General features: G+C 25.6%; 1 protein-coding gene across 1 annotated transcript in view; it reads left to right on the forward strand.

The window, feature by feature from the left end:
- The first annotated feature begins 491 nt into the window (after positions 1-491).
- Positions 492-27,627, forward strand: part of LOC129606364 (homeobox protein 2) — a 44,665-nt gene continuing 17,529 nt past the window's right edge. The window contains exon 1 of the mRNA XM_055516668.1: positions 492-2,659. Within this exon, the coding sequence (XP_055372643.1) occupies positions 1,691-2,659 (969 nt within the window). The 5' untranslated portion in view covers positions 492-1,690. The remainder of the gene's footprint in view (positions 2,660-27,627) is intronic.

Consider the following 27,627-nt stretch of genomic DNA (forward strand, 5'->3'; position numbering starts at 1 on the left):
CATTTTCTCTTCTTTCCCTTTATTCCAACTTTATGCCCACGTCTCACTCTCTTCCACCGTACTTCTACTTTTTCCAAATGCATGCTATGTTCTCCTTGTATCCATTCACAATATATTTTTATTTCGTTTTTTTTTTTGTTTTTTCTTACTTTTGTTTTTTGGTACTTGTTTATTACCATATCCACGTTTTTGTAATTTCTCTACTAAACATTTTCTAACATTTTTTTATCGAAAGGACAATGATAAGAACAAACGAATGAACGAACAAACGAACGTACGTATACGTTCAGCGTATACAAGTAACAGAAAAAGAAGAAGAAGAAGAAAAGAAAAAACAGTATGAAATAAAAACAAAGAAGAATAAAAAAAATCCTTTTTTTATACACAATTATTTTGCTTTTGCTTTTGTTTCTTTTTTTTTCATTTTAAAAGTCCTTTTTAATATTTTTCCTGCCTAGTAATTTTTAGTTGCTCATTGAAGTCGAGAGGAACACAAACAAGCGTTCAGGACAAGAAAAAGTGAAAAAAAGCATCACAAATCACTTCACATTCTCGGAATGGAAAATAAATAACAAAAATTATTTTATATATAAATATAACAGTTACAATATGTGTATATATAAAAATTTGTGTGTATATGACGATAGAAACTTAAAAAACGATTTGGTTCCTGCTGTTGCCACTGTTTTAAATGCAACCAGCAGTTAATAATAGACAAATATAATGCCAAATTTATGCATACATATAGATAATTTTTGTGGATAACGGGATTTTTTATAAATTTACATAAACATACATACTCGTAAATATATTATGTATATAAAAGATAATATAAAATCGATTCTTATAAAAATCGTGAAGGTGTAAATTTTACGCTCATAAAAAATAATATAAAAAAGTTTTTCCTTTTATTTTTGATCTCTTTTAAACATTTTACCTTGATATATGAATGTTACCAAAAGTTACCGCCGCCAGGATACGAAATTCATTTCATGAAAAAATTTAATAAATTTTCTCTTTTCGCAAAATTTTAATTTTTTTTAAGGTATTTTTATTATTGTAAATATTTATCAAAAAAAACTCATTATTTTTCAACCTAAGGAACAAATGTGAAATTTGTAAATTTTTAAAACACAAAATTATAATTTTCGATATTATTTGAATTTCAAAATCTATAGAAAACTCATTTCTAGGAAAAAAAATAAGTGAATGTGAGTGAAAAAAAATACAAAGAACAGTACGAATATAAAGCACAGGGTCATAAATCATAAAAAAAAATCAGTAAGAAAAAAAAAAAAACCTATCAAATTTGTAATCTTCTTCAGACTTTGAGCATCAGGTGGTATCTAGGTGACTTACATACATATGTGCATGTGAGTATACAAGAATAGTGTGCAACATACATAACATATCCTTGTACATACCCATACAATGAAAAAAATCAGTGACCTATAATAAAAAAAGCAAAAACAACAACAAGAAAAATAATCAAAACAATAAACAATCATAAAAAAATGTAATAAAATTCACAATAAAAATCATGAATTTATTGAAAGATCCAAAGAATACCATATATTATGAAGATAGATAAAAAGGACGAAAACAAAAAAAATTAAAAATAGGAAACAGCATCCGAAATAAAAGGAATTCTTTAATAAAAATAAAAAATTGAAATTGTAAGAGAAAAGCAATGGAAATGGATGTAAATTTAGTAAAATGTTTACGCTCAACTGTTGGTATGTCCGACATTGATAGATGTTATAATGAATTTATATTAAACGGTATAAATCAATCGTCACCTGTAATACATCATAATCAACATCTAACAACAACAAGTTCTGGAGGAATAACAATACCAACATCATCTTCGATAAGAAAAGGAACTGCAACAACAGTATTAATAAACAAGCCAATTAAAAATATATCATCAACATTTGCATCGTCATCATCATCAAAATCATCAGAAATTGAAATCAAAATGAATCATTTAAATAATAATGATAATCAATTTAATTATAAATCATATAAAAATATGTCATCACAACAATATATTTCATCAATGCAATCATCAACATCATCCTTGTCATCATCATCATTATCATCTACTTCAACGTCAACATCAACATCATCATCTCCATCACCATCACCAATATTAAATCGAAAACCTCCCGCTACAATATCTGGAATGTTAGTTAGAAATAATGAAATGGCTAATAATAATGTTCATTCAAGTAATGATAGTAGCAGTAATAATAATAATATTGATAATGGTAATGACGACAATGATGATGATGTTGATAATAATGATGAATTGAATAGTTCTAATAATATTATATATGATAATCGTATTGATTATCAATATTATCAATATCATTCATATAATCAAAATAGTAAAGCAAAAAATAAAAAGTCAAAGAATCAAAAGCAAAATAAAATAAAATCAACAACTGCAGCAACAACGGCAGCAGCAACTACAACAAAAGCATCACCATCGATTTTAGGTGCAATACAACAAACACCATCAACACCAATTTCAAAAGGATGTTGTATTGCACTAAGTAATCGCAATAAAATTAATAAAACTCCACAAGAAATTTATTTTGAAAGCCGTGGAAAATCCTGTAAGAAATTACTCAAATTTAATGGATACTCGAATAAGGTCAGTAGGTTTCACTTTTATTTATAGAGATTAAACAGAAATATTTTTTTCTTTTTTGTTATAAAGCTATCATTTTGGTAAATTATAGACTTGAAAGATTTAAAAATTTTTAAACTTAAATGAAATCGTACATATTGTGTTTCATGTAAAAATGAAAATTTTAAAATACGCACTACTGTATAAAAAAATCCGAAAATCACCCCGTGTAACATTGAATGTGAAGTTGAAATACACAAATAATTATTATTTATCCCAACTTAAATTTTATAGCATGATTGTGTACCTTTCTTTTTCAGTCACCACTTTTAGTAACTTTCAAATTCGAGTTCTAATATTTTTAATGGAATTTGTCATTTTTCCAATATTATAACTTCTTTTTTTATTGGATTTTTTCTAAATATCATTAAATAATTTAGAATAACGTCTGAACTAATCAAGTTCAAAAACAAAGTGATCTTTCGCTGCCTCAATCCGCGCTAGTCTGAAGTGAGAAAAAAAAACAGGTTAAATCTTCAGTCTCGAAATGTATAGTATTCTCAAATACTACAAGTAGAAATACTTGTCTTCCAAAAACTAGACGCTATTTCTACGAGACGTATTCGTAACGAAAAATAAAAAAATTCAGTATGAAGAATTGATTCTCTGAATTAATTACTGAAAGTGTACTACAAAATGTGCTATCACAAATAAACTATGTTGTCACAATATTTATGCTTCTCCCAACATAATTTTTTAACAATTTAATTTTAAAATCTTTACATGTCACTCACAAGACCTTCTGTTATACAATGGTGTATTGAACTTAATATCAACTGTGGTGTCCTGTGCTGAATCAAGATAGAAATAAGTGACACAATTTGTATATGACAGTTTAAATTTCTTAAAATGTGATTCGTTGTACTGTAAATATTTACAAATTTAATATTGCATCCCAATTGCATTAAAAAATATTTATCTGTTTGTTATACTTATTGTGGAAAAAAAACTTATTTGAGGTTTTCAAAACTCAACCCAACCATTAAATAAAGACGACTAAACAACAATTAAAAGAAGAGAAAAACCTTAGTTTTAGAAAAGTATTTTTAAAAGAAGACCTAGGAAAATGAATTTTTACTGCTTATAAAAAGTCATATATTAAATGAAAGATGTATAATTTATATTTGTTAAAAATGTTCGGTACCAATTTAGCATTCTCTAATATTTTAAATAAAATCAGCTCTCTTCACTCTGTATTGTAAAATCTATTAAAAATGTAAGAAATTAGTTAATTGTAAAATAAATTAATAATACTACGCAAAACACATTCTTGTTCCAAGATGCCAATAATAAATTTAATAAACGTATAAAGTTTCAATTGTATAGCTGTTTAGTTTCATGTTTTATTTGTGGATATTGATATTCACAAAACAAAAACCTGGTTTCCTCACTTTTTGAAGGTAACTTAAGCACACAAGGAATTAAATCTGTTGTATAGGGTTGACATGTAGATTTTAGCTCTATATATATTTTTTCCTCTGTTCAATCCTAGGATAGAACTCGGTCGAACCCATCTTTTAAAGGACCAGTGCAATAACCACTGTACCAAAGGTCAGGCCTCGCCTTGACGAAATTTTACTTGAATATCTTTTTAGTAAAATCATATTTACCGACTAAAAATCAAAAATGAAATAATCTGTTTATTTAATAAATAATCTGTTTATTTGCTTGATTATATTCTTAAATTTATATAAATCAAATTTAACGAGAAAAAATAGAATTGACTGGGTCAACTCTGTGATACCCGTACGAATTTGTTGTCCTATGTGCGAATATATGTGTCATAACTGACTATGGCGCAGACTTTGGCTTTAAGTTCCCGTATAACTATATTAATTCATGCAATAATTTCAGTAAAATCTACTGTTGAAGCTGTATGGCAGCCACTAAAAAGACCCAAGCAGTTTTAACGAATTTTATCAAACACATCGACCCTAAAAATATATTTGCTTGTGTGAAGTTTAAATACCACAGCTTTTATACTTTCTAAGATATAGCCAAATAACTTTTGAAGTTGTATGACAGTTATCCGAACCAGTACCCCCATCATGTCCAATTTAAATAGGTTTCTGGCACTTACTACAATAAATCATTTGTGGAAATTTGGTGAACTTAGCTCAAACATACGTTCAGTTGAATCAAACCAATGATTTATTGGTATCTGCCCCTTGAACTGTTTTTAAAAAAAATTTACTACATTATTTTTAAATTATATACCTGCACTCATATGCAAAATATATAAAATTTGTTGCATACATTTAGGATGAGGGAAAAAAACAAAATTTAAAGAAGCGTCAATATAATGCTCCAATTTGAATTATATAAGAAAATAAGATATTGTATTTTTTAATAGTATGGCATTTTCGTTAGATTTTTGCTTCAAGGAAAATGAGAAAAAGCTTACACCTTTGGAAATGTGAAAGGGCCTGAAAATTTAAACTATAAATTTTGTGTGACGGTAACTTCAAAGGGAGTGGAGGTGAAAAAAATTTTTTTCTTAAGATACCAAAAGTTTTAAAAGTCAGAAATCGAATAACGGCTAATTTAACGCTTAAGGAATCGTAAAGTTTAACACTATACCGCGGTAGAGTTAAAAAATTGTAATTTTTATAATTTTGCGAAGCTATTGCTTTTAGGGAGGTTGGGAGAAGGGAGAGACGTGTAAGTTTTAAGCACTTTTCCAGTTTTTTTAGAAAATGGCTTCAGGTCTATGGCAATAGAATTATGTTAAAACATTTGATACTAAGAAAAGTTATCCCCGAAGTTATCAAATTTACGAAAAACAAATTTAAATATTGATAACTTAAAGTACCCATAGCCTTCACACACTTATGTCGATTCTTCGTCATTTAAATCAGTAGTGCATTTCACATATTATGAAATATAGGGTTTTTGAGATAAATTCAAATATTCAAACGCATTTTTTTTCGATTATACAGGAAATTCTTCTTCAAAAAAAAAACTAGATCTGTAAAAATTTAATTTATAAGACTCTGAGTACTGCTTAAAACGCTTCAATAAAACTTATTTTATCAAAAGTTCCTTAAGTATTTTAGACTGAAGATTTAATTTGCGGGTATGAATTTAAGAAAGAGCCACCAATGCTCTATTTGAAGAAAATTCGACTCTTTATTCAGATCATTTTTGTTGATTCATTTTAGTTTTAGAAATTAAAGATTTATTGATATCAAATATTCTTTCTCAAAGCCCAAAAGCCTGTTATTCTGTATATTTAAAATTACCCCATATGCAACGAAAAACTTTTCTATTGCTCAGGAATTGTTTTCCTATACAACACTTTGTTAATTTTTATGTATAAAATGTTTTTATATTTAAAATTATTGCTTTGTTGCCCTTTTAATCTCTATACTCTTTCATTTTTCACTTCTCATCTATCCCTAAGTATATGCATCTTAACTATCTACCTATCTATTTAAAATAATAGTGACGATGATTTCTAAAAGTAGAATATAGAAGGAACAGAAAGCATTATGATTATAATAGCAATATAATAAAAAATGGAAAAAAAAAACTTTTTGCCTAACTAAATATTTGGTTAGGTTTTATCCTTTTTCTTTTGTTTTGTTTCATAAAAATGTTCATTTTCTTAGGTCTTGTTATATTATTGTTTGCCATCGCTTATAATATCTTCAATTTTGTACTGGGTATATTGCTTGAGCTCGGTATTTAAAGAGTATCAAAAAAAAACATTATGTTCATTATTAGGTCAAAAAAGAATAAAAATCAAAAAAAATGAAATACTAAAAATCATTCTCCACTAATATTCTTTTCATTTTATGTAACAAAAGAGGATAATAATAATATTATTGTGTTTGTCTAGTAGTGTAAATATCATATATTGAGCATCACTTTAGATATGAACACAACACAGAAAAAAAATTGTAGAGTAAAATATGAAAGGATAACAATAAAAGGATATATGGGTTTAAAGTGTATAGAGATACACTATAAAAACAAAATTACTAGGGAGGGAACAAGGAGGGTAAAACAAAGAATAAGCTAATTTAATTTCTCAATTATGTTAGAAAAACAAGTTATATTTAAATAGAATTGCTTTCTCTATTAACATTTCTTTAATATTCATTTATATTTTTTTTTTGTTAAATTTTATACAATGCGAAGACAGAGTGACGAAGAAAAAGTTTTTGTATAATACTGAGAAATGAACATTTTGCAATTTTTAATTGAATTTAATTAAGTATTTTACGAATTAAATATTTTTAATAACAAAATTTATTAAAAAATTATTAAGTCACCCAAAATTCGAATTTTTACATTCCCCCATTGCATAACTGACATTATTCTTTATTGTAATGCACTTATTAATCTTTCCAAGAAAGTTGAAGTTGTAGCAGAAAATCAATTTTTCTTAATTGTTTTCAACTTTTTCTTATTTTTAATTCCTACGTATAGAGTTAAATGCATTACATATAGCACATGCGATACAAAATTTCAATTGACTGTAAAGATAAATAAAGATGAGCCAAACTAATTGTTTGTAATGTAGCATTTTTATCTTCGACAAGTAAAAATACTGCTTTTACAAACAATCTAGCTGTGTACTACATTATTAATTTAGGATGAGCTTAGAGTGTACTACATTTAGGATGAGCTGAAAAAAAATTCAAAGAGGCATTAACATAAAGCCACAGCTTCAGACTCCTAAAATCTAAGTCTATTTATTTATTATTATAACGATATTAAAAATTTTGAAAAAACGGATTTTAGATAAAGGTAATTTTGAACGACCTTTTTTTTTCAAAGTTCAATAATATGATATGACGCGGTAGAAGAAGCCAGCCACTATTTTTCTGCGTTTGCAAAATTTGAAAAATGCTTAGTTTCGCTACAATGAATTGTTTAAAAATGAAATTTTTAGGAGTTTTGCGGAGGGGGGGGGGATAAATAAAAGTTTCCAGTAAATATATATATACATATGAAATTTCAGCTTCCTATCTTCAAAGATGTAGAAGTTTTGTAGAATTGTCAACGGACGAACAGGCGGACAGAGTGAAATTAAAATCATTCAAATCATCAACTAAAATGAAAACAAATTGACAATAAATACAAATTCCGCTTTTGTCACACTCTGTGTTTTATATTTGATAATTAAAAAATTTTTTTTACAGTAAATATTAGCTCAAATTTCCATTTTAAATAGTTTCATTAGACTTTCTTAATGAATACGGTTTACACTAACGAATTTATACATTTACCAACTACATCTACAACTATTATGTACATACATGCTTAGGAAGATAAAGCGTACAATGATATTGCCAAACCTATTATAATAAAATTTAATATTCATGAATTTGCATTAAATTTTATTTGAAAAAAAGAAAAAAAAATCGAAATTGGAAAAAAAATTGAAAATTAAACAAATTAAACAAATAATAGACTTGTATGAAATTCCATTAAGTCACTGTACAATGTTCATACTCTGATCCTTGCATATACAAAAGAAAAATATGATACAAAAATTTAGGTCAACTAATAATATTAGAATTTAAAAGTGATAAAAGCAAAAGAGATTAGAATTTTGAAATAAGTGATAAAAGCCCATAATTGAACAGTTCTTCGGAAGTTATAATAGTTTTTAATTAACAGAAAAATTATTTAAAATTATCCAAAAAACCATCTGAAGTAAAGCTATACCATAACTATGAAGGATGTTTCTACAATAATTTTTGATATTCATTTTCAACACATTCATATTGGAATTTACATTCAATTTGGATTTTACATTCAAATTGGAATTCCAGAGTTACAATGTTAATACACTATTAATCAATGTGACACTATTAATCAATTAAAATTCTGGGATATTCTGCTCTTTTTAGAGAGTCTCTTAAGCAAAATATTTCAATTTTCAATGTCACAAGTAAGCGCGGAAAAGTCACATAGTCCGATATTGGCGTTTTCAGGCCGCATAAAAGCTTACGTTTCCCGAAATATTGAAAAGCTCAGTTTGTCTCAACCTAGCCCCATGCAGTCGCTAATATCCCCTGGAGGCCGTCATCAACTTTTTTTTTACTCCCAAGTGTCACCAAGAGGTTTGCCAATGTTTATGTATATGTAGTTTATTCTAAAATTTAAAGAATAGTTGAAATATGAAAAAGAACGAAAAGCAGATAAAATATTTTTAATAATGTTATGATTTAAATATTTGTCAAATTGGGCTACCTAATTAGTGTTATAGAAGTGTAATAACATATTCAATTATAAATATGTCAGATTGCCTACTTTGGAAATAAATAGGTTTTTAATTTTTGCCAGAATTTGGAAAAATATCTATTTTACAGGAATTTGTAAAGAAATATTTAGAATTAAAAAAGCAAGTGCTAACTATACAAGGAGATATTGCGATGGAGGCAATCGTACTTGCAGTCACAGAAATGTTGTTGCCGCAACAATTTAATAAATTATTTATCATGGCTATTTGAGTTAAATTACATTTAACAAAAACTATTGAGTATGAGTGACTTCAATAGTTGTTCCTTACTGGCTGAGTTGTTACTTACTGTCGATTAAATGAACTGGGTACATAAACTTCTTTAATTATTAAGACAAAAAGTTTCACAAACTTCGCCATACTATACGTAATAAAATTGAATTTTTGTTTCTATAAAAGAGCTCCTTTAAATGCCATTTTTTAACTAATTGTGCTATGAAAACCACAAACATATTTTAAATTCTGCAAGTGTAGAAAGATACTGACTGTCTTCCTCTACCGCAAAGTAATACAAATGAATATTAAAAGAACAAAATTATCATTAAAATTAACTGTTATCTTAAACCCGACTTTTTTCGATATCCTTTTTTCTTTGATATACTATTAACAATTTATTTTGTTTGATTTGAAAGATCTTCTCCACAAGTTACGGCCTTATGAATTTCGTAAAATTTTAATTTTCGGTATCTTACAATTCCGGAACAGCAAAATTTTTCATATTTATATAGAAGCGCAATGTTTATATTAAAATCAGCCCAATTTTACCGTTAATTTACTTTTTTTTCAGTTTTTTCTACTCATCCTAATTCTATGTAATAATTTTTTATACATGTTATAGTATAGTAGGATTGTTTTTTAAAAACATAACCGAAGATGATTTTTTCTCGGTCTTATAGCTAAGATCCAAATGTAATATATGCTCTCACCCGCTCAACACCTAACGAACTTGAAATATTTAAAGGTGCCCGAGTGCAGCTTTACATACCGTTGGCTTGATCCCAATTTATTAATGTTTATAGCATTGCAAATTTAATTTTTTTGTTAATATTGAAACGATCTACATAATTTAACAAGTTTGTAAAACGTACTGTAAACGAAACGAAAAATTTCGTATTTGTTGTCAAAAACTGAATTGTTCTGTAACGATGCAAAATATTCTTAGCAAATTATAAACATCTGCATACATAAATTCACTACTCATACACTACATGTAACACTTTAATTTTAACCTGCGAAATATAATGCATTTTATGACCAACATTATCTATTTATACATGTATATGTTAATTATAATAACCGAGAATAAAATTTATATTATCATATGCCTACTTATACACTACCTATGAATTGTATATTGTGCTGTAATTAATGCATTTACATGGAACATTAACAAAATACAATACTTGAAAAAAAAATTATGCTTATTTTACTCTTGTTCAAAATAAACACGACCTTATATTTATGCAAATTATTATTGTAATGCTTATTTTAATTTTTGTTTTTTATGTGAATTAAAATGTTTTTATAAATACATTTTATACTTTTGTTAATTAATCCCATCTCCTTTCAATTCCTGTTTTCTATAATTTTCATTTATATTAAAGTTAATTCTCATATCATATTTTCATTGCATATTTAAATGCATCATAAAAATATTTAAACATTATAATATTTAAATATAATAGTATGTATGTAAGTACATAATAAATTATATGAAATTACCTTTAGTAATATATCATTCAATTTTTATATAAGCACCATATTCTTTTTAACTAAAAAAACGTTCACGATTTTCCTGTATTTTTCATTCCCTATAATAATATAAAAATAATTTTTATATAGAGAAGAAAAAGGAGAGCACAAGTACTTTACCAACCATTTTCGCTCATATTTATTTATTATTATTATTATGATAAAATAAATACAAGTTATTTATGTATGATGAACAAAAAATAAGAGAAAAAACCAAAAAAGGAAAAGTTCAAGACCTTGCTCATGAATTAACTCCATAAATATATAGAAAAGATTTTTAACATTAAAATTTTATATTTAAATAAATTTTTCCTTTTATTTTTATTTTTTTGATCCTTTCTTTTCTTTCCTCCCCTAGAGAGAGAGAGAGAATGAAGTTAGCACACTTTTGTTTGTTCATCTTAATTTCGTATTTCGTTTTTGTTCTTTTCATTATTTTTTATCCTTGAGAAATGGAAAATTAAAGGAAAACTAAGTAAAAAAATATATTTAAAAAAAAAGCAAAGTATAGAAAATAAAAAAAAAAAATAAAATAAAATTCATAAAAAATTCAAAGATTCAACTTTTAATTTAAAAGGCTTAAAAGTAAATAAATACTTTACAAAATGAATACTTAAAAATGGAAAAAGAAATAAAAAAAAAACAAGAAACAAAAAAGAGATAAAAGTAGCATACAATTGTTTTCCTTTTCCATCCATAAAGTTTTATTGTATAGAAAAGTATACAGTGGATTTTTATTAATGTGTAGAATTTCATTTTTAACACCTTATTACTCATTCCTTTCATCATTGTCATTTCCTTTTTAAATTTGGGTGTCTTTTTATGACTTCACTTTTTTAAGAACAGAAAAAACAGCACAATATCATATCGCAAGAAGAAAAAGCGAAACGAAGAACAATAACAAATAAAAAAAAATATTAAGATATTTAAATTCATTTTCTTTCGATATTCTTTTTCGTCTCTTTACCACTCCCTCTCTCTCTTTCTCTTTCATTTTCACCATATCTCACTAAATTCCTTTTCTTACGAAATTGTTTATATACTCTAGTCTTTATACTCCGATCGGAGTATTTGTACGTCCTATTTTGTGCACAAAAGTGGAAAGTACAATTTGCAAAAGAGCTTATAGGTGATAGTAAGCCGTACAATAAGAAATCTAGTGTATAGATTTAGTGAAATCTCTTTTAAAAAAATTCTTTGTAACAATTGACTAAGCAATGCCGGAAATTGCCTACCTTGCCAATGCATATTTTTTCTTGAAATTTAAATTTAGTGGAAAAATTTTTACTTTTTTTTCATAAGAGTAATGAAATTTAGTAAGGCTGTTTATACCTTTTGTTTTCCTCTCATTTTAGTGCGTTTGATATATTGTCATTTTTTTCTTGGTATACTTTTTTTGGCGTTAAGGAATGTATTCGTACTTAATCAAACATAAATTTTGCTAACATCATCGAAAATACACCAATACTCTTTATAAGTGTACACTATATTTTATTAGCAAAACAGTATCTTGTTTCAATTGAAAAAAGAAACTCTTTTGCTAACAAATCAAACGGCAGCCCTACTTCATTTATACTGATATTCTATTTCATTATTATTTTATATCTTCTTTTTTTCACATTTTCTTTGTACTTTTTGCACTTTCTATCAGAGTCTCTTATTTTTTATTCATTTTAAGACGATATCTTTTTGTTTTAGTAAACACGAGTAGACCGTAGAAACTGACATTATCAAATGATATTTATTTTACTTTCGTAGCAATTTTTCCCTCCTAATTTCTCATATACTCAAGCATTTGAAACTTTTTCATACTGATCTATGAAGTTAAATGTTTAATTTAATTCTTTTATACGTTATACTAATATATACTATTTGTCTACCTCTCCCTCCTCCTCCTTCTGCGCTATGGCGGATCCAACATTAAAATTTTCAAATCCTTTTCTTTGTTTTTCTTAATTTCGGATAACGTAAGAAAAACAACGTAAACAGTACTACTGTAGGTTATCAGAATTTAAACTAAAAAAAATACAAAAAGAAAATAAAATAATTAAAATGGAAAGAGTTTGAAAACTTTCATAAACTTTAAGATTGTTTTTCAAAAATAAAAAATTGGAAAACTAATGAAAAACTAAAAGAGATATAAACTCAAATTAAAATTCTGGTGGTTGTGACGGGGAAGATTTTATTTTTAAAATTAAAAATAAAAATTGATAGTTTTAAATATAATAAAAAAAAATGTCTGTTGTTTTCGTTATCTGCAGCGCGTTTCTGTTGAAACCTTTCCTTAGCCCTTTACTAATAACATTTCTGCATATTTTTCTGTTTTTAAACCTGATTTAACACATAATCAAATGAAGTTTCAAAAAAATCTCAGAATTTTTCTCAATGTTCTTACTATGCCATTTCCTTGTTTTCTGCTTTTTCAATTTTTTCTTCTTAATGAAAATATTGCACAACCACTTTGAACTTATCTTTGAATTTTACTTCAAATGCATTGGATTTAAAATTAAACACTTTAATCTAGTTTTAAGAATCAGTTTTCTCGTATATAAAGCTTTTATATGTATATGAGATAAATATGTTTCTTTAAATGCGATCCGCTTAAGTTTCCATTAATATACAAAAGCGAGGAAAGATAGAGTAAGCTGTGTGAATTCTACGATGAGATGCAAGCAAATAATTTTCGAAGTTGTATGACAACTATTGTAAGAACACGTACCACCACAACTGCATTTAGCTGATTTATATAAAAAATTATATATTTTTCTTATAATACATCTACTGTTATAGAGACTTGCAGTTTTGGAAAGACAAAAATCAAAGTTTAGAATTTGAAAGAAAATTTTTGTTCTGTGAAAATGAACTATTTTTTATTTCCAAAATGTTTAAAATTTTAGATTTCCATTAAATTACGGTAATTTAAATAGCCATTCTCTCGTTATAATTTTATAAACTAGTGCAAGGCACTAGTTGGAAGAGCGTGGAAGTTTTCTAAAGAGACACACTGACGGGTGTACAAAGTTAAACTTTGTAATTGATTAACCTAATATTAAACATAATAAAATAACTTTAACGTATTACAAATAGCTGCCAATCTCAAAATTTTAGATCCAATATTTTCAACCAGATTCCGAACAAAATTTGATGACTAATCAAAATTGATAATAATAAAAACAAATAATTTGAATTTGTTATTGGAATAGTATTTATACCATTAATTGCAAACATCCCTAAAAGTATGCAAAAAAAATAGTGCCCCTAAACATATGCAAGACATGGGAAAAAATTAAGCTGCAAATAATTGATTATATATAAAGGATACAATAATTAATCAACTAAATTCAGATCAAACGTTTATTTGACTTGTTCGGTAATTTTAAATTGTATCGTACAAGTGAAACATTTTAAAATTAAAACAACAAATTTATTAACTCGAGACCATGTTTTGAGTTCAACTTTTTAAGAGAAAATCACAAACAAAGCATTACAAAGATAATTGAATAGTGTTACACTTTACGAAATTTCATTCAAATCTATGAATAAAGAATTGCTAATTTCAAAAAATTCAATATTGAATTCAACAATTCTATCTATGCTGGTAAAAATTCAATATTGTAATAAAAGAAAATTTTGATTAACCACACATGGTATTGATGTTCTAAAAACAAAAATGATTTAGTATAAATTATAAATAAAAATGTCAAAATTACAAAATATATTAGATTTTTTTTCCATGATTTCCAATTTACTATTTGCATAAAAAGTATTATATAATCATACAAATGTAAAACGCATAAGAATGCTAACGATAAACTTAAATTTTTTTTATCAATTTTTCATCAATTTTTGTACCAACATTTACGCACGAATGTGTTGACAATCAACATATTTTTTATATATGTATATGTAGATAAAAGTCAAGTTATTAAGGGAATAATATGAAAATCAAAATGTAAAATTGTTATTTTTTCTCTTTTTTTTTTCTGTTTCTACTTTACTAAATATGCTCTCCTAAAGTAATTTTCTATAATTTTGCTAAAAAATAATATAAAGGATGAAAAAAAACAATAATTTTCAATATCAACTTTTATACGTTTTCATCATTTTAAAAGAAAAGCAAAAAACAACAAATATCTGAGAACAAAGTAAAAAGGAGCAAAGAAACAGAACTGAAATCAGCAACCAATTCAGCTGAGATAATAACCCGCAGCAAAGCCTGTATTATCTTTACTTTACTTAAATTTATTTCGTATTATTATTTGTTTGCCGTTTTTATCCTTTTGTTATTCTTCCATTTTTTTTAGTTATCAAAACAATTTTTGAGTTCAAAAAATCAAGGCAAATCATTTCCATTTAAAATGTTGTCACATTTACTCCTTAAAACATTGAAAATGGTGAAAGAGTCGAAAAAAAATTTAAACCAAAGTTTGAAATAAATATTTTTTAAATTAATTGTTCAGAAAGAAGCTCTCGTAAACACAAAAATTTGCACGATGAGAAAATCGGCTAAAATTTCTGTTATTTTGATTACGAATAGCCTTAAACATGTTAATTTCAAAAAATAATTTTTTTTTTCCTTTGACCGTGTTGAAATAGATATAAATTTTTGAGCCTTAAAACTTAGTAAAATTTCAAAATTCTAAATGTGTTTTATGAATTCATGTGTTCATGTAAAATCGAAAAAAAAGGTAATTTTAAATATATGAAGTAAAAATTAATAATTAACTTTAATAAAAATTTGTAACTTGCTTTTATCTGTTATATTGTAGTTAAGTATCTGACCATTGATGCAGTGGTTATGGGACCGGTCCTTTAACCTGAGGGTCTCGGGTTCAAACTCCGGCCAGTTCACTATTTAAATTATACTTAATATTATTATAACTCAGTATACAATACTTATATATTTATGATATTCATGATAAATAAAATCAAGAAGAATAAACGATAAAAATTAATAACCTTCCATATTTAATATGAAGAACTACGGCAGGCTAGTCACCTACATAGCAAAAACTCTATAACGTACTGAAACTACGGCATGAATCTATGACGCACTAGTCCTATGCTCCTCCTTAGGAGTGAAAAAGGAAAAAAATTTAAGGTAACATACATGACCATTCATCTAATCTTGGCAGAACAAATACCAACTATAAAATATAAAAAACTCAAATTTAAAATTAAATTTTCAAAGAAAACTGAGAACTTGGTTAGAAAACTAAAATTTAAAAGTGAATTTAATTATTTTTAATTGTAATCTTTTACATTCTTGCTTAGAAGTTCCTCCAATTTCAAAACTAAATAAGGAACATTAGCCAAACTTTAATTTGCTAAATAAAAACAAAAACCAAATTTGTGTTGCAGTTTTAATAACACTATTGGGAATACTACTATAGATGATGTCTTAAGCAATTGTTGCTGTTAACCAAAATTTCAACAACTATAGTTGTCCCTATGGAACAAATATCTTTATAACACTAAATTTCTTTTAAATTACTTTCAAAGAAACAAAGTAGCTTCTTCTGCTCGATTTTTGTATTTCCTTAAAAAATTTCATAATTCAACATTTTTGTAACATACTGTACCTATGTTTCAGAAAAGACGAGTTATTTAAAAACCAATTGAAAACATTCGGAAACAGACGGAGTTGAGTAAATCTAATCTCAAAATTATTATATTTTCTTTCTTTTTCTAGGTTTTATCATTACATTTATTCTAAATTTATATTTATATTCTTTTTAGTTTACTCCTATCCTTTTACTATGTGCTTCTAGTTATATACAATTTGTTATGTATATTTTGATGCCAAGAATAATTCTTTAGCTCTAAGAACATACCAACAAAACCAAATATTTAAGAATTTCATCCATTTAAGATATTAGTACGTATATATGTACATATTTACATATTAAGTGTATATACCGTATAACAAAATATACAAAATGTTCTTCATCTAAAAAATCCTTGAATAACCTTAAACTGTATATAGTCAAAATACAACAAAAGACACACTTTAAATCGTTATTTATTTTAGAAAATAAGAAAATAACGAAAAATAGATAGTAAGTTTTGATAATCTCATAGCAAAAACAAAAAATATTTTTCCTTAGTTTTGTTTTTCAAAATTCCCCTGATGATCTATTCTGTCATTACAGTTCCATGCGATTTATCTCTTATTTGAAACATCTTAAACCTAACATTTTCACTAAAATATTGCCACACCATCTAGCTTCATATTTGAATTTGTTGAATACAAAATCCATTTTGTTTTTGTTTTACACTTTTATGTAAAACTCACATTCAAACCAAAATAAAAACAAAATTTCAAGTCACCATATTTCGTTTGATCCTTAAATTTTAAGTATTTTAATATGAAATTTTTATATGAGAAAAAGTAACAGTCATATTTAGGCCCTTTATTTATTTATCGAAATATATCGTTCTAGTATATTTCTAACCATTTTTTTATACAAGAAGATTTGTAAAGGCCATCTGAACAGGATTCCCCACAACATTTAATATAAAAACTTAAAAATAAAAACACATAGTTTGATAACGAATAAATTCTAGAACAAAATTTTTTGCTATTTTTAAAAAGTGGACGACCCAACTAACAATTGCTTTCTTTCATCACCCAATAAACAGTTATTTTAGACTTGAATTGTTGGGCCTATTCTATAAAGCCCAATATTTATGGGTCTAGCTAATCTGTACAAAATTAAGTATTTTACGCTTTGAAGCAGCAACTTGAATCGATCCAAATTAAATAGGACATCTGTCATAAGCACTAGAAACAATTTGTGTATATTTGGCTAGCCCAACTCATTATTGAGTCATCGAAAAAAACGGACGTACAGGCAAACGGACAGGTATAGCTAAATCGATTCAGAATTCGACGCCTATTTCTATTTTATGAGAAAATTAAAGCCAAAAAAATTATTTACGTCATTATTAACGTAAAGTAAAATGTGCTTTCTTATAAGCCATTAATTAAATTTTGCTATAGTCGAAATTTTTATTCTTAAAATTTAACCCTTTTAAGAGACAAAAAAAAGGGAAGCCGTTGTTTAAAATTATTTTAGTCTATTTTCAGTTATCCTCAATATTTTGAAAACGTAAGAAATAATAACATAGTGAGCCTTTAAGTTAAACTAAATACCATTAACAATTCCAACTTAAATAAATGTTTTTGTGCAAAAATTACGAATTGCAGCTTACTTTATTACAAGTGATCCTATCTAAACAACGAATGCTCAGTTTGTGTTTTAGGAGAGGAATCTATACATTAGATTAGATTCCTCTCCTAAAACACAAAATTAGATAACATTACAGTCTAATGCAAAAATGTCTAATGTTGCCAAATGATTGCAATTTTTCATTTCCACTACAATATATTCGAAAACTTCTACAACAAGGAAAACCTGAGTGCCACTATATAATTGCCGACACCATTCTTGTTGTCTCTTGCTTATTTTTATAAAAAAAAACTCGAAAATTACAAAAGTTTGATATTTACTGACATAAAAAAAAGTTTATTTTCAAGTTTCAAGAAAAATATCTTTATAAGAAATCGAACAATTATACATACAGACACAACAAGCACAATAAATATTACGAGTGGGAATAAACAATAGTTTTAGTGTTAAAATTTAAAATTAGCCTGTAAGTGGTACACTAAAATATTTTACTCTCATTTTTTATTAAAAAGCGAATTTGTCGAAGAACCTAATCTAATTTGAAAAGCTTTTCGACAGCTTTTACGTAATGAACTTAATTTACTCCATAAAACAGAAAAACAGAAACTCAAACAGAAAATTAGTCAACATTTAATCTTTAATTAATGCTTTTCTTTATTAATTTTAACAGTTCTTCACATTTCACTTTTTAGCTATTTGTGCTTATAAGTAAGTTTAAAGAATTTTATTTTAGAATTTTGGCCATGTTAATAAATTTGTTATCGTAAAATTCAGGCGTTAATTGTTTAGGAAATGCTGAAATTATATTTTACAATTTGAAAAATATACGATATTTTCGAAAACCAGCATACCTTACTTAATGAGTTAAAATACTTACTATGAAGTAAGAGACAGTACTTCATACAAATACAAGTACATATTATAATGAATTATATAACCATGACAATTTTTAACCAGGCCACCAACATTTTCCAAAATATTATTAATTTTTATTTTAATCCATACATAAGGCTATTATTGAAACTGCTTCAATTAAATCCAAAATTAATAGAATTCGAACTTACCGTTATAAATCAGAAACATGTAAACATTAGAAAAAAAGTTTTATAATTTCAGTTTTACTTTTAAAAACACAAGAAACTTCTGATATTTTCAAATTAAGGAGTTGCTTAATTATCACATAATGCAGTCAGAATCACATTCCATTGAAATATTTTTCTTATTAATACTATGAAAATTTTTTGAAATTTTGTATCTTTCTTCAGTCCTAGTAAAAAAGTTTCCCAAAAATAGCATACTAATGAACACAACAAAACTAGTGAACAAGTTTCTGTCAATTTATCTTGGAAATGTACTTAAAATTATAGTAACAAGAAAAAAATTCAAGTCACCATGTATTTATGTATGTCAACAAAATACAGAAAGAAAAATTCGGCAAAAAATTAAAAAATAGAAAAATATTTGAGAGGAAAAAGACGCCAATAGCAACGACATCTTCACTAGAAATTTTTCTAACCAAATATATTACAGGGGTAAAAGAGATAAAACGGTAAACAAAGACATATAAGTAAAGCAGTAATAAAGTTATTGTAACTTGCTTTCATTGCAGATTTTCTATACTTTATTAGATAAGAAAATATAAAAAGCAAAAAAAAAATAAGACACAACGGTTCATATAAATATAAATACATACAAGTATACAACCAAATATCCTTATTTTATCTTTTTATTATAGTAGATGAGGCGGACAAGACATTCTCACTTAGTCTTGTCCGCCTCATCTACTACAACATTAGGTCTACATTTCTATTTTTCTTTCTCTATAATAAAAATGGATTTATAGATTTAACAACGATAAGTTATAGAAAATATATGAGTAGAAAAAAAATATATTTCATTATTTTCCTTGTTTCCTTTTTGCTTTTATTTTTGATTTTTCAACTCATACTTCGTACAATTTTTCCCATTTTGACCCGCCCTTTTCCTTTCAAACAGCTTAGATTTTCGCTCAATAAAACGTTATGAGAGAATTATCTAGTAAAATTTTTGTTTCCCATAGTATTTTTTTTTTTTTTACTATACATCTAAACCGGATTCTAATTAAATTCATAACGAAAATATTATTATATTGAAAATGTTATTATATTGCAGTACATTCGGATTTTGTTATTTCGCTCCTAATATTTTCAAAAATTTCTGTGTTGTGTTATTATTTTCCATTGTTTAGTGAGTCCATTTACAACTTGTCAAAAAAAAATTTATTTGAGCTTCTGTAAAATAATTTTCTCAAAAATTTGATACTGAATAAAATTCTTATCTGTTTTTAAGCAAGATACTTCATATACTTTCAATATTTGTTAATGACTTGGTCAAATATTGTATAAGTGCATTTTTACGATAGACAAATATTTCTTCTCTGAAACCTATATTTTGTTCTCATAAAATATGTTCCTATTTGCTCTACTAAATACACTAACTGTTCTAATATAACCTTCTGTACTGGCATAATGCCTCGTATTCCTTAACATAATTTTAAACTAAAAAAAACTTTTTTAATTCCACATATGAATTTTCAGAATCCTATTGTATAAGATGTGTATAGGAACTTATTTCCATATTTATTCATTTTTCACTGTTGTTTTTTTTCATTTTCCTTTTAAAATAAAAATTTCATTAAATATTGAAATTGTTTTCTAAAATTGAATTTTGAATATAAAATACTGTAATATTTTTTGTTGACGAGTGAAGTTTTTTTTTTGTGTTCTTTGAAGAAAAAAATATTGAAGAGATTTTATTAATTTAATTTTCAAATATTATATAAGAGTAAAATATCTTAATAAATAAGAGGAAAAAAGAACTTTATATAAAAGCAGAATTCAAAAAATTTTTCATTATGTGAAAATCTTTTGTACTTCAATTAATGATCTGATTTTACTCGAACGAGAATTATCTACTTTAAAGTATAGTATTAAAGAGCTTCTTTAATATTGGAACCAACAAAATTTAATGATTTTAATATTTTTGTTAAGTTATTTTCTCATTTATTTAGTTCTACAGTAAAATTCAAAACGGGGCTATAAGTATTAATGAAAAATTTTCCCAAAAACACTATGTTACTTTGATTTCTGTTTGGGATTCATAAAGCTAAGAAACAATTTAAGTATATTTCTAACCCGCCAATGTACCAAATTACGTTTACAAAACTAGTTGTTCAACTTTTCCAATTTTAACACCAAGAATCCTTTTGCAACTTTCTTCCAAATTTTTTTAAACTATTTTGGTTTTTATATATACATATATCCTTTGTGATGTTCATTGTTGAACATCACAAAAATGTTGAACAGTACAAAAAACCATAGTTTAAAAACATTTGTAAATAACAAAAAAAAATAAACAGTTTCTTAATAAAAAGAAAACCTGTGGTTTTCCGTACTGTTTACGTAATTATTATAATAACAAAACCCCGAAAATATTTAAATACACTGCACTGCGGTCACGTGTCACGTTTTTGTTTATCATTATTGTTGCTAAGAGCCATTAAAATTTACAACTTTTGTGAATGGAATTATTCAAAACAAATTTCAAATTTTTTGCATATAATATTATGCATATTTACTATCATATCCCACTCACGTAAAGGACCTTTAATAAAGGACCTGGAGTGTCGTTATAGTTGAAGTCGCATGCAAAGGGCTAGTAGATAACTGCGTTATAATAATGTTGAAAATACCGATAAAAGATCCACCAAATAAGCAGACGAGCTCAAGAAAATACTGGAAAATAAATATAAAATGTAAATGATAATTGGAAAATGTAAATGATGATAATTAACAAAAATGAATGGCAATATTATGTTTCCACTGCTACTTAAATTTTAAAGGAAACACATTAATATGAATTTCTTACTAAATGAAATCATAATACTTCAAAAATTACAAAATTTTCATATATGCTTCAATAAAATAAATATGCACAATTTTTAAATTAATTTCGCAAATGTTCAGACAAGTCTACAAAAAAATATATCAGATATATAAAAAAGTGTAATTAAAGTTTTGTTTAAAATTTCAGATCAATTGAAAAACAAATTTTTCCTGACTAAACAAACACCAAATTTTTTTTACCAAAATTTTTTTAAGTTCAACTTTATTCAAAGCATAAAACAAATCATCATGCGCCCCTTTTTTAACAAAAACAAATTGCTTTCTGTCCCCTTCTTAAAAACAAAAAAAAGTAATTAATACATAGAAAATAATCACCCCTTATGAAAGGTAAATGAATTGAAAAGGAAAATTAATAGGGGGAAATTGTACTTCTTTTGAATAAACAACTTGTAAACCATAACTGGCGAATGGGGTGGTATAGAGTAGAAATTTGTGTAAATTTTTCATTGTATGTACGTAATTGATCGAAAAAATGTTATTTTTCATTTAGTATAGATTATGATAAAAAATAAATATTTCTCACCAATACCAAATAATGTTTAAGTGAAAATTTATGCACATATTATTCCCCAAAACCCAACTTCATCCATATATTATACTTCCAGAGTAAACAATGAGGATTCTGGAAAAGTTTTTTTATTATACAATATACATAAATGTTATAAATACAAGTAGCAACATTCTCAAATTTAGTTTAAAAGAGTTTAACATTCGGTCCAATTTTGAATTCAAAATAAAATGATTTCAATTTACAATTCAAAATTTCAGTAAAAACAGTATTCTTATTTAAATTAAATTATTTGATATTAAACTATATTCCTGCCATTTACTTAAGGTATTCAAATTTGTTTTATTCAACTGTTTATCTAGTCTATAAAAAGCTAAAATTAATACAATTCTGTAACAATTTTCCGTAACTTTTCCCATTTTGCTAACTATTTTCAGCCTGTCTCAAATAACATTAATATCATAATATTTTAACAATATTTCAAGAAGAACTTATCCCTATATTAAATATATTCAAAATTACGATTAATTAATTATCGTATTTTTTCCACGAAATCGTAACAATTATTTTTCAAATTTATTCCACTGAACACTCTTCATTATTTGCTATAGAATTTTCGAATTCGAATCCGTTAAAGAAATTCAGCATAGATGAATAAATTTTCCTCCACTATACGACAATATTAAAGTTAAATGTCATATTGGATGAACCTTAAACGATTGAATTATAATTAAAAAATTTGTTAACTTTTTTATTAATTTCGTAAATTTAAATTATAAACACACTGAAAACAAACAAAGGCACAAGCTAAAAACAAAAATCATGAATTTCATTTCCTTTTTCCGCTTTATCACTGTTAATTATTTTACTATAAACAAAGAGAAAAACATTTTTGGCTTTTTTTGTTTCATGATACAAAATTTTAACTATTTTTACGTTTATTAAGTTTTTTTAACTTATTTCTAATATCTTCTTAATTTTTTTTTCTTAATTTTTTTTAAAATATTACCCTAGCAGAAATATCGCAACACCAATAATTCAAATTCAATATTTTAACTTGTAATAAGCCAAACATCGACTGAAATAACTTTTGCCCCAGTTTTATATTTTTGCATGGTATACCAATTGTAAAAAAAAAAACACTTCTTTTTCCAATTTCCATTAACAGCAATGAATAAACCAGTCATCATCACTTGAAATTCATAACTTATATAACAAATTCGTTATACATCAATCCTGATTTCCATCTCCAATATATTTATACGAGTATATAACAAAAAAAAAAATTGAATTTTCATTCTAAATAAAATTTCTGTTGTCTCTGTTTCTTCATTTTTACTGTGTTTATGTAACAAATTGAATTTGATCCCTGATATCCTTTAGAACTTTAATGTACAATGACAATAACAGGAACAACAAGGGAGAAAGGTAAACCAAAAATAAAATTTTGCAGTAACGTAAAATAAATAAACACAATAACAATAACAGAATTACCTTACCGTTACTTTTTTAATTTCTCTTTTTTTTCTCTCATTCTTCTATTTTTATTTTTTATTATTTTTACTCCCAAAAGCTTTATTAAAAAAAAAAACCAAATAAACAAAAACAATGAAATCCAATAAAGAAAAAAAACTCTCACCGTAATCATTTTGAATTTCATGATGGCACATCCAATATTCCAGCCATGAATGCCAAAAGTAATTTCAAAAAATTTATTTTTCACATTATACTCATTAAATTGCCATCCCACTCATACCATTATCATCAACATCAACAATAACAACAACAACATTATCAATTCTAATCATAACAATCATCATCACTATTTAATTCCAAATTGAAACTCAATCTCGTATTACTAATATATATATATATATATATATATATATATATATATATATAGAGAACAACCTCTTAAAAATTGTATTCATCTCTTGCGTGTACTGCTACTCTCTTTAACTAAAACTCACCATTTAAAATTTTTGTATCAATTTCTTTTTCTGTATTTATTTTGAATATTTTTTTCTTTTAATTTTTGTTTTACTTCGACTTATCCATTCTATTACCATTATCTCATCCCGCATTTAAAAAAAGGAAAATATAAATTCAAAATGTGCATGTTCCAACATACTTATATAATGATGGGCAAATGTAAAGATAAAATTGTGAAAGAACTCATCATATACACAACAAGCAGCTTAAAACCATCTCTCTTATTTCTCCTCCCCAATTATCTAACATATATTATGAGCTTAGCAACAGTAAAAAAATAACAATAACTAATCCCCCCCAACCAACCAACTTCCCAAAAACCAATAATTCACCTGCAAAATTTATTTCATTTTCCTGCACAGCTTCCCGAATTAGAATAGCATCATCAAAATATAAAAAAGAGAAAAAAAAGAGAAAAATAAAAATAAGAGCAAAACAAAGTATACGCAAAAATAGCAACAACAATTTAACATAAATATATTATAGGAACAGGAAGACACTCTCTGATTAATCCTTTTCAGTTAAAAAGAATAATGACAGTAGAAACATATTTGGCAGGTTGCCGACAACCAAAAATCTAGCAATCATCATTTTCATCATCCCGAGTAATTGATTAGAAAAGACTAAAGTAAAAATACAAAAAAAAAACAAAACAAAAAAAACCAAAATAAAAGAAAAATAAAAATAATTTTTAGCTTAAAAAAAGGAAAATGAAAAAGAACCAGAAATAACAGAAAAAATCATTTGAAATGCTATCAAAAACAGAAGCACCCCCATCACCTCTAGCATTTCGTAAGGTTTACAAGTACAACAAAGCAGAAAAAAAAAACAAAAAATAACGTAAATCCTGTTACTGTTGTTTTAATATTCTACTCTAAGTTCTATATAGAAATTTTTATATTTTTAAAGGGTAAATTTAAAGGTGTTTCAAAATAAAAAATACAGCTATAATGTCGAATGCTATCAACTAAGTGTTTGTGATTGTGTCGTCTGCCTGTACAAATTATCAGTTGAAATTTTAAAATTAAGTCTTTATTTATAGTGAATTGCTTTCGTTTAATATTTAGTCAAAAATTGCAACATCCCATTTCTCAAATATTTTCAAGTAATCGCGCTCATGTAGATTGTGATGACAGTCACAAAAAATGTAAGGTACAGAAAAAACTATAAGGGTCCGAAGTATTTTACAATTTGCTGTCATTGCAAGAAATCTAACATAAAGTAAGAATTGGAATAAAAAAAAATTTTGGGATTCATTCTAAATTCATTCCAAATTTCTTTATAGAATTTTATATTTCTATTGACTACTTCATATTTTCATTAGGTTGCCAGGCTGATTTTATAGAAGCACGAGCAACTTTGGACTGTTTTTTTTTAAGATTTGAAATTTTTCTTGTTCAAAACACGAAGGTTTTCTTTTTGAGATCTGAGAAGACTATAAAAGCATGTTTCTGTTAAATATTCCTCGCTTTAAGAAATCACACAACTGCCATTTTTACCATACTATTACACCTAGAACTTTTAACAGTTTACCAAAAGAAAACAAAGACATTCGGTTGTTAAAGTTCTGCAATGGCTTTTAAATTCAATATTTATCAAGTTTAGGATTTGCAGTTTTTATTATATTTCGGAATTACCCAATTACTCTAATTTATAATTAATAACTTTGTAAATCACATTGATTGCAAGTACAATCTGTCTTTTGTTTCTAAATAGACTATAAAATTAATGCTATTTAAATTTGAATATTAATCAAATTATTAACTGTTATTAATAATCAAATTATTAATTAACTGTTACAAAAAGTTATAATCAGGTATTAATCGATTCGAAATAAATGTAAATTCCAAGAAAATCATAAAGGAATCAATTTCGTATTAAATTTCATTTAAATTCTATTATATTATAGAATTATTTTAGATTGAATTTGTTGAATATGGGATTGTTCACTCATTCTATAACTCATCATGTATATTTTAAATCAATAATCTGTAATTTGAAATTATTTTAAAATTTTATTGATCAAACTCATTAATATCAAGCAAGATATTCATTTTGTTATTTTTATTTTAATAAATTACAATCCCTCTGCAACAGTGGTAGTCAACCTGTAAATTATTGCAAATTCAGCTGATGTTCATAATTTTTTTGTGACCCCAATGCAACTCATTCCCAACAAAAATTTTGCCTCACAATCAATTTCACAAATTTACCAAATAAACACCATTTCTTCTTAAATCCGATGTTAAAGTGCAGTTTTACAGAAAAAATTTATTAGAATATTCAAATTTAAGATTTGATGTGAAATTTTTAGAGTACTTTTAGAAATCTTTTGTACTTACTAAACATTTTTTGAAGTTATAGCATTCAATGGATATTTTTCTTATTTTCGGCTCATAATGCTATTTTGGGTATGTCACGCCTGATCTATAGTATTACAACTTTTTTTTTTATAAACAATCAAATTTCAAAAAGTAGTTCAGAAACGTTTTGAAATATGCTTAATGGCACATTATTATGGTTACATAATAAGAAAAATTAGTTTGGAAATCAAATTCAAATATAAAAATTTTTAAAAAGTTTTTAAAGAGTTGTAAAAATTTTAAACTTTTATGTTCTAAAATTTAAGCAATATTTATTGATGCATAAAAATTACATCAATCAGGAGTTATACATTACTCACATATTCGTATATGCATATAAATGAGTAATTTTTCAATTCTTAAACTTTAATTTTAGACCCTATAGAATTGGTAAAATAAAAGAAGCAAAATACAAAAATTTAATTTTCATTTAAATTTTCTCTTAATTTTTTATACAATTTCAAGTAATAAATATGTGTGTAAGTGTGTACACATTTAATATATTCACATATATTTTTTGTACATATAAATGTACTTAGGCAAAACAATTGTCAAAGGATATGAAACTGAAGGATGAAGAAGAAAAAAAAAGGATACAAAATATGTTGAGAGAAAAAATTTTTTTTTTATTAACATTGAAACTTGAAAAAATACCATCTACTTTTTTTTTGGCTCTCTTATTCTCATACTATTGTTTTCTATTTCATTTATTTTTTTTTTTGTTTTCTCATATCCTTATATCAAAATATAATGTAGGTGGCCCGAAATTTTTGAAATTTCTATTCGTACATATACATATATACGCACATATATGTACATATGTATATGCTTATTATAAATCCAAATCTATTTATACCCTATATAAATATAATTTTCTTCAGTACTGTGAACATATCATATCCATACATACATACATGTATATGT

Source organism: Condylostylus longicornis, unplaced genomic scaffold (assembly GCF_029603195.1).
Source record: "Condylostylus longicornis isolate FDR11 unplaced genomic scaffold, ASM2960319v2 ptg000018l, whole genome shotgun sequence".
NCBI classification, from domain to species: Eukaryota; Metazoa; Arthropoda; class Insecta; order Diptera; family Dolichopodidae; genus Condylostylus; species Condylostylus longicornis.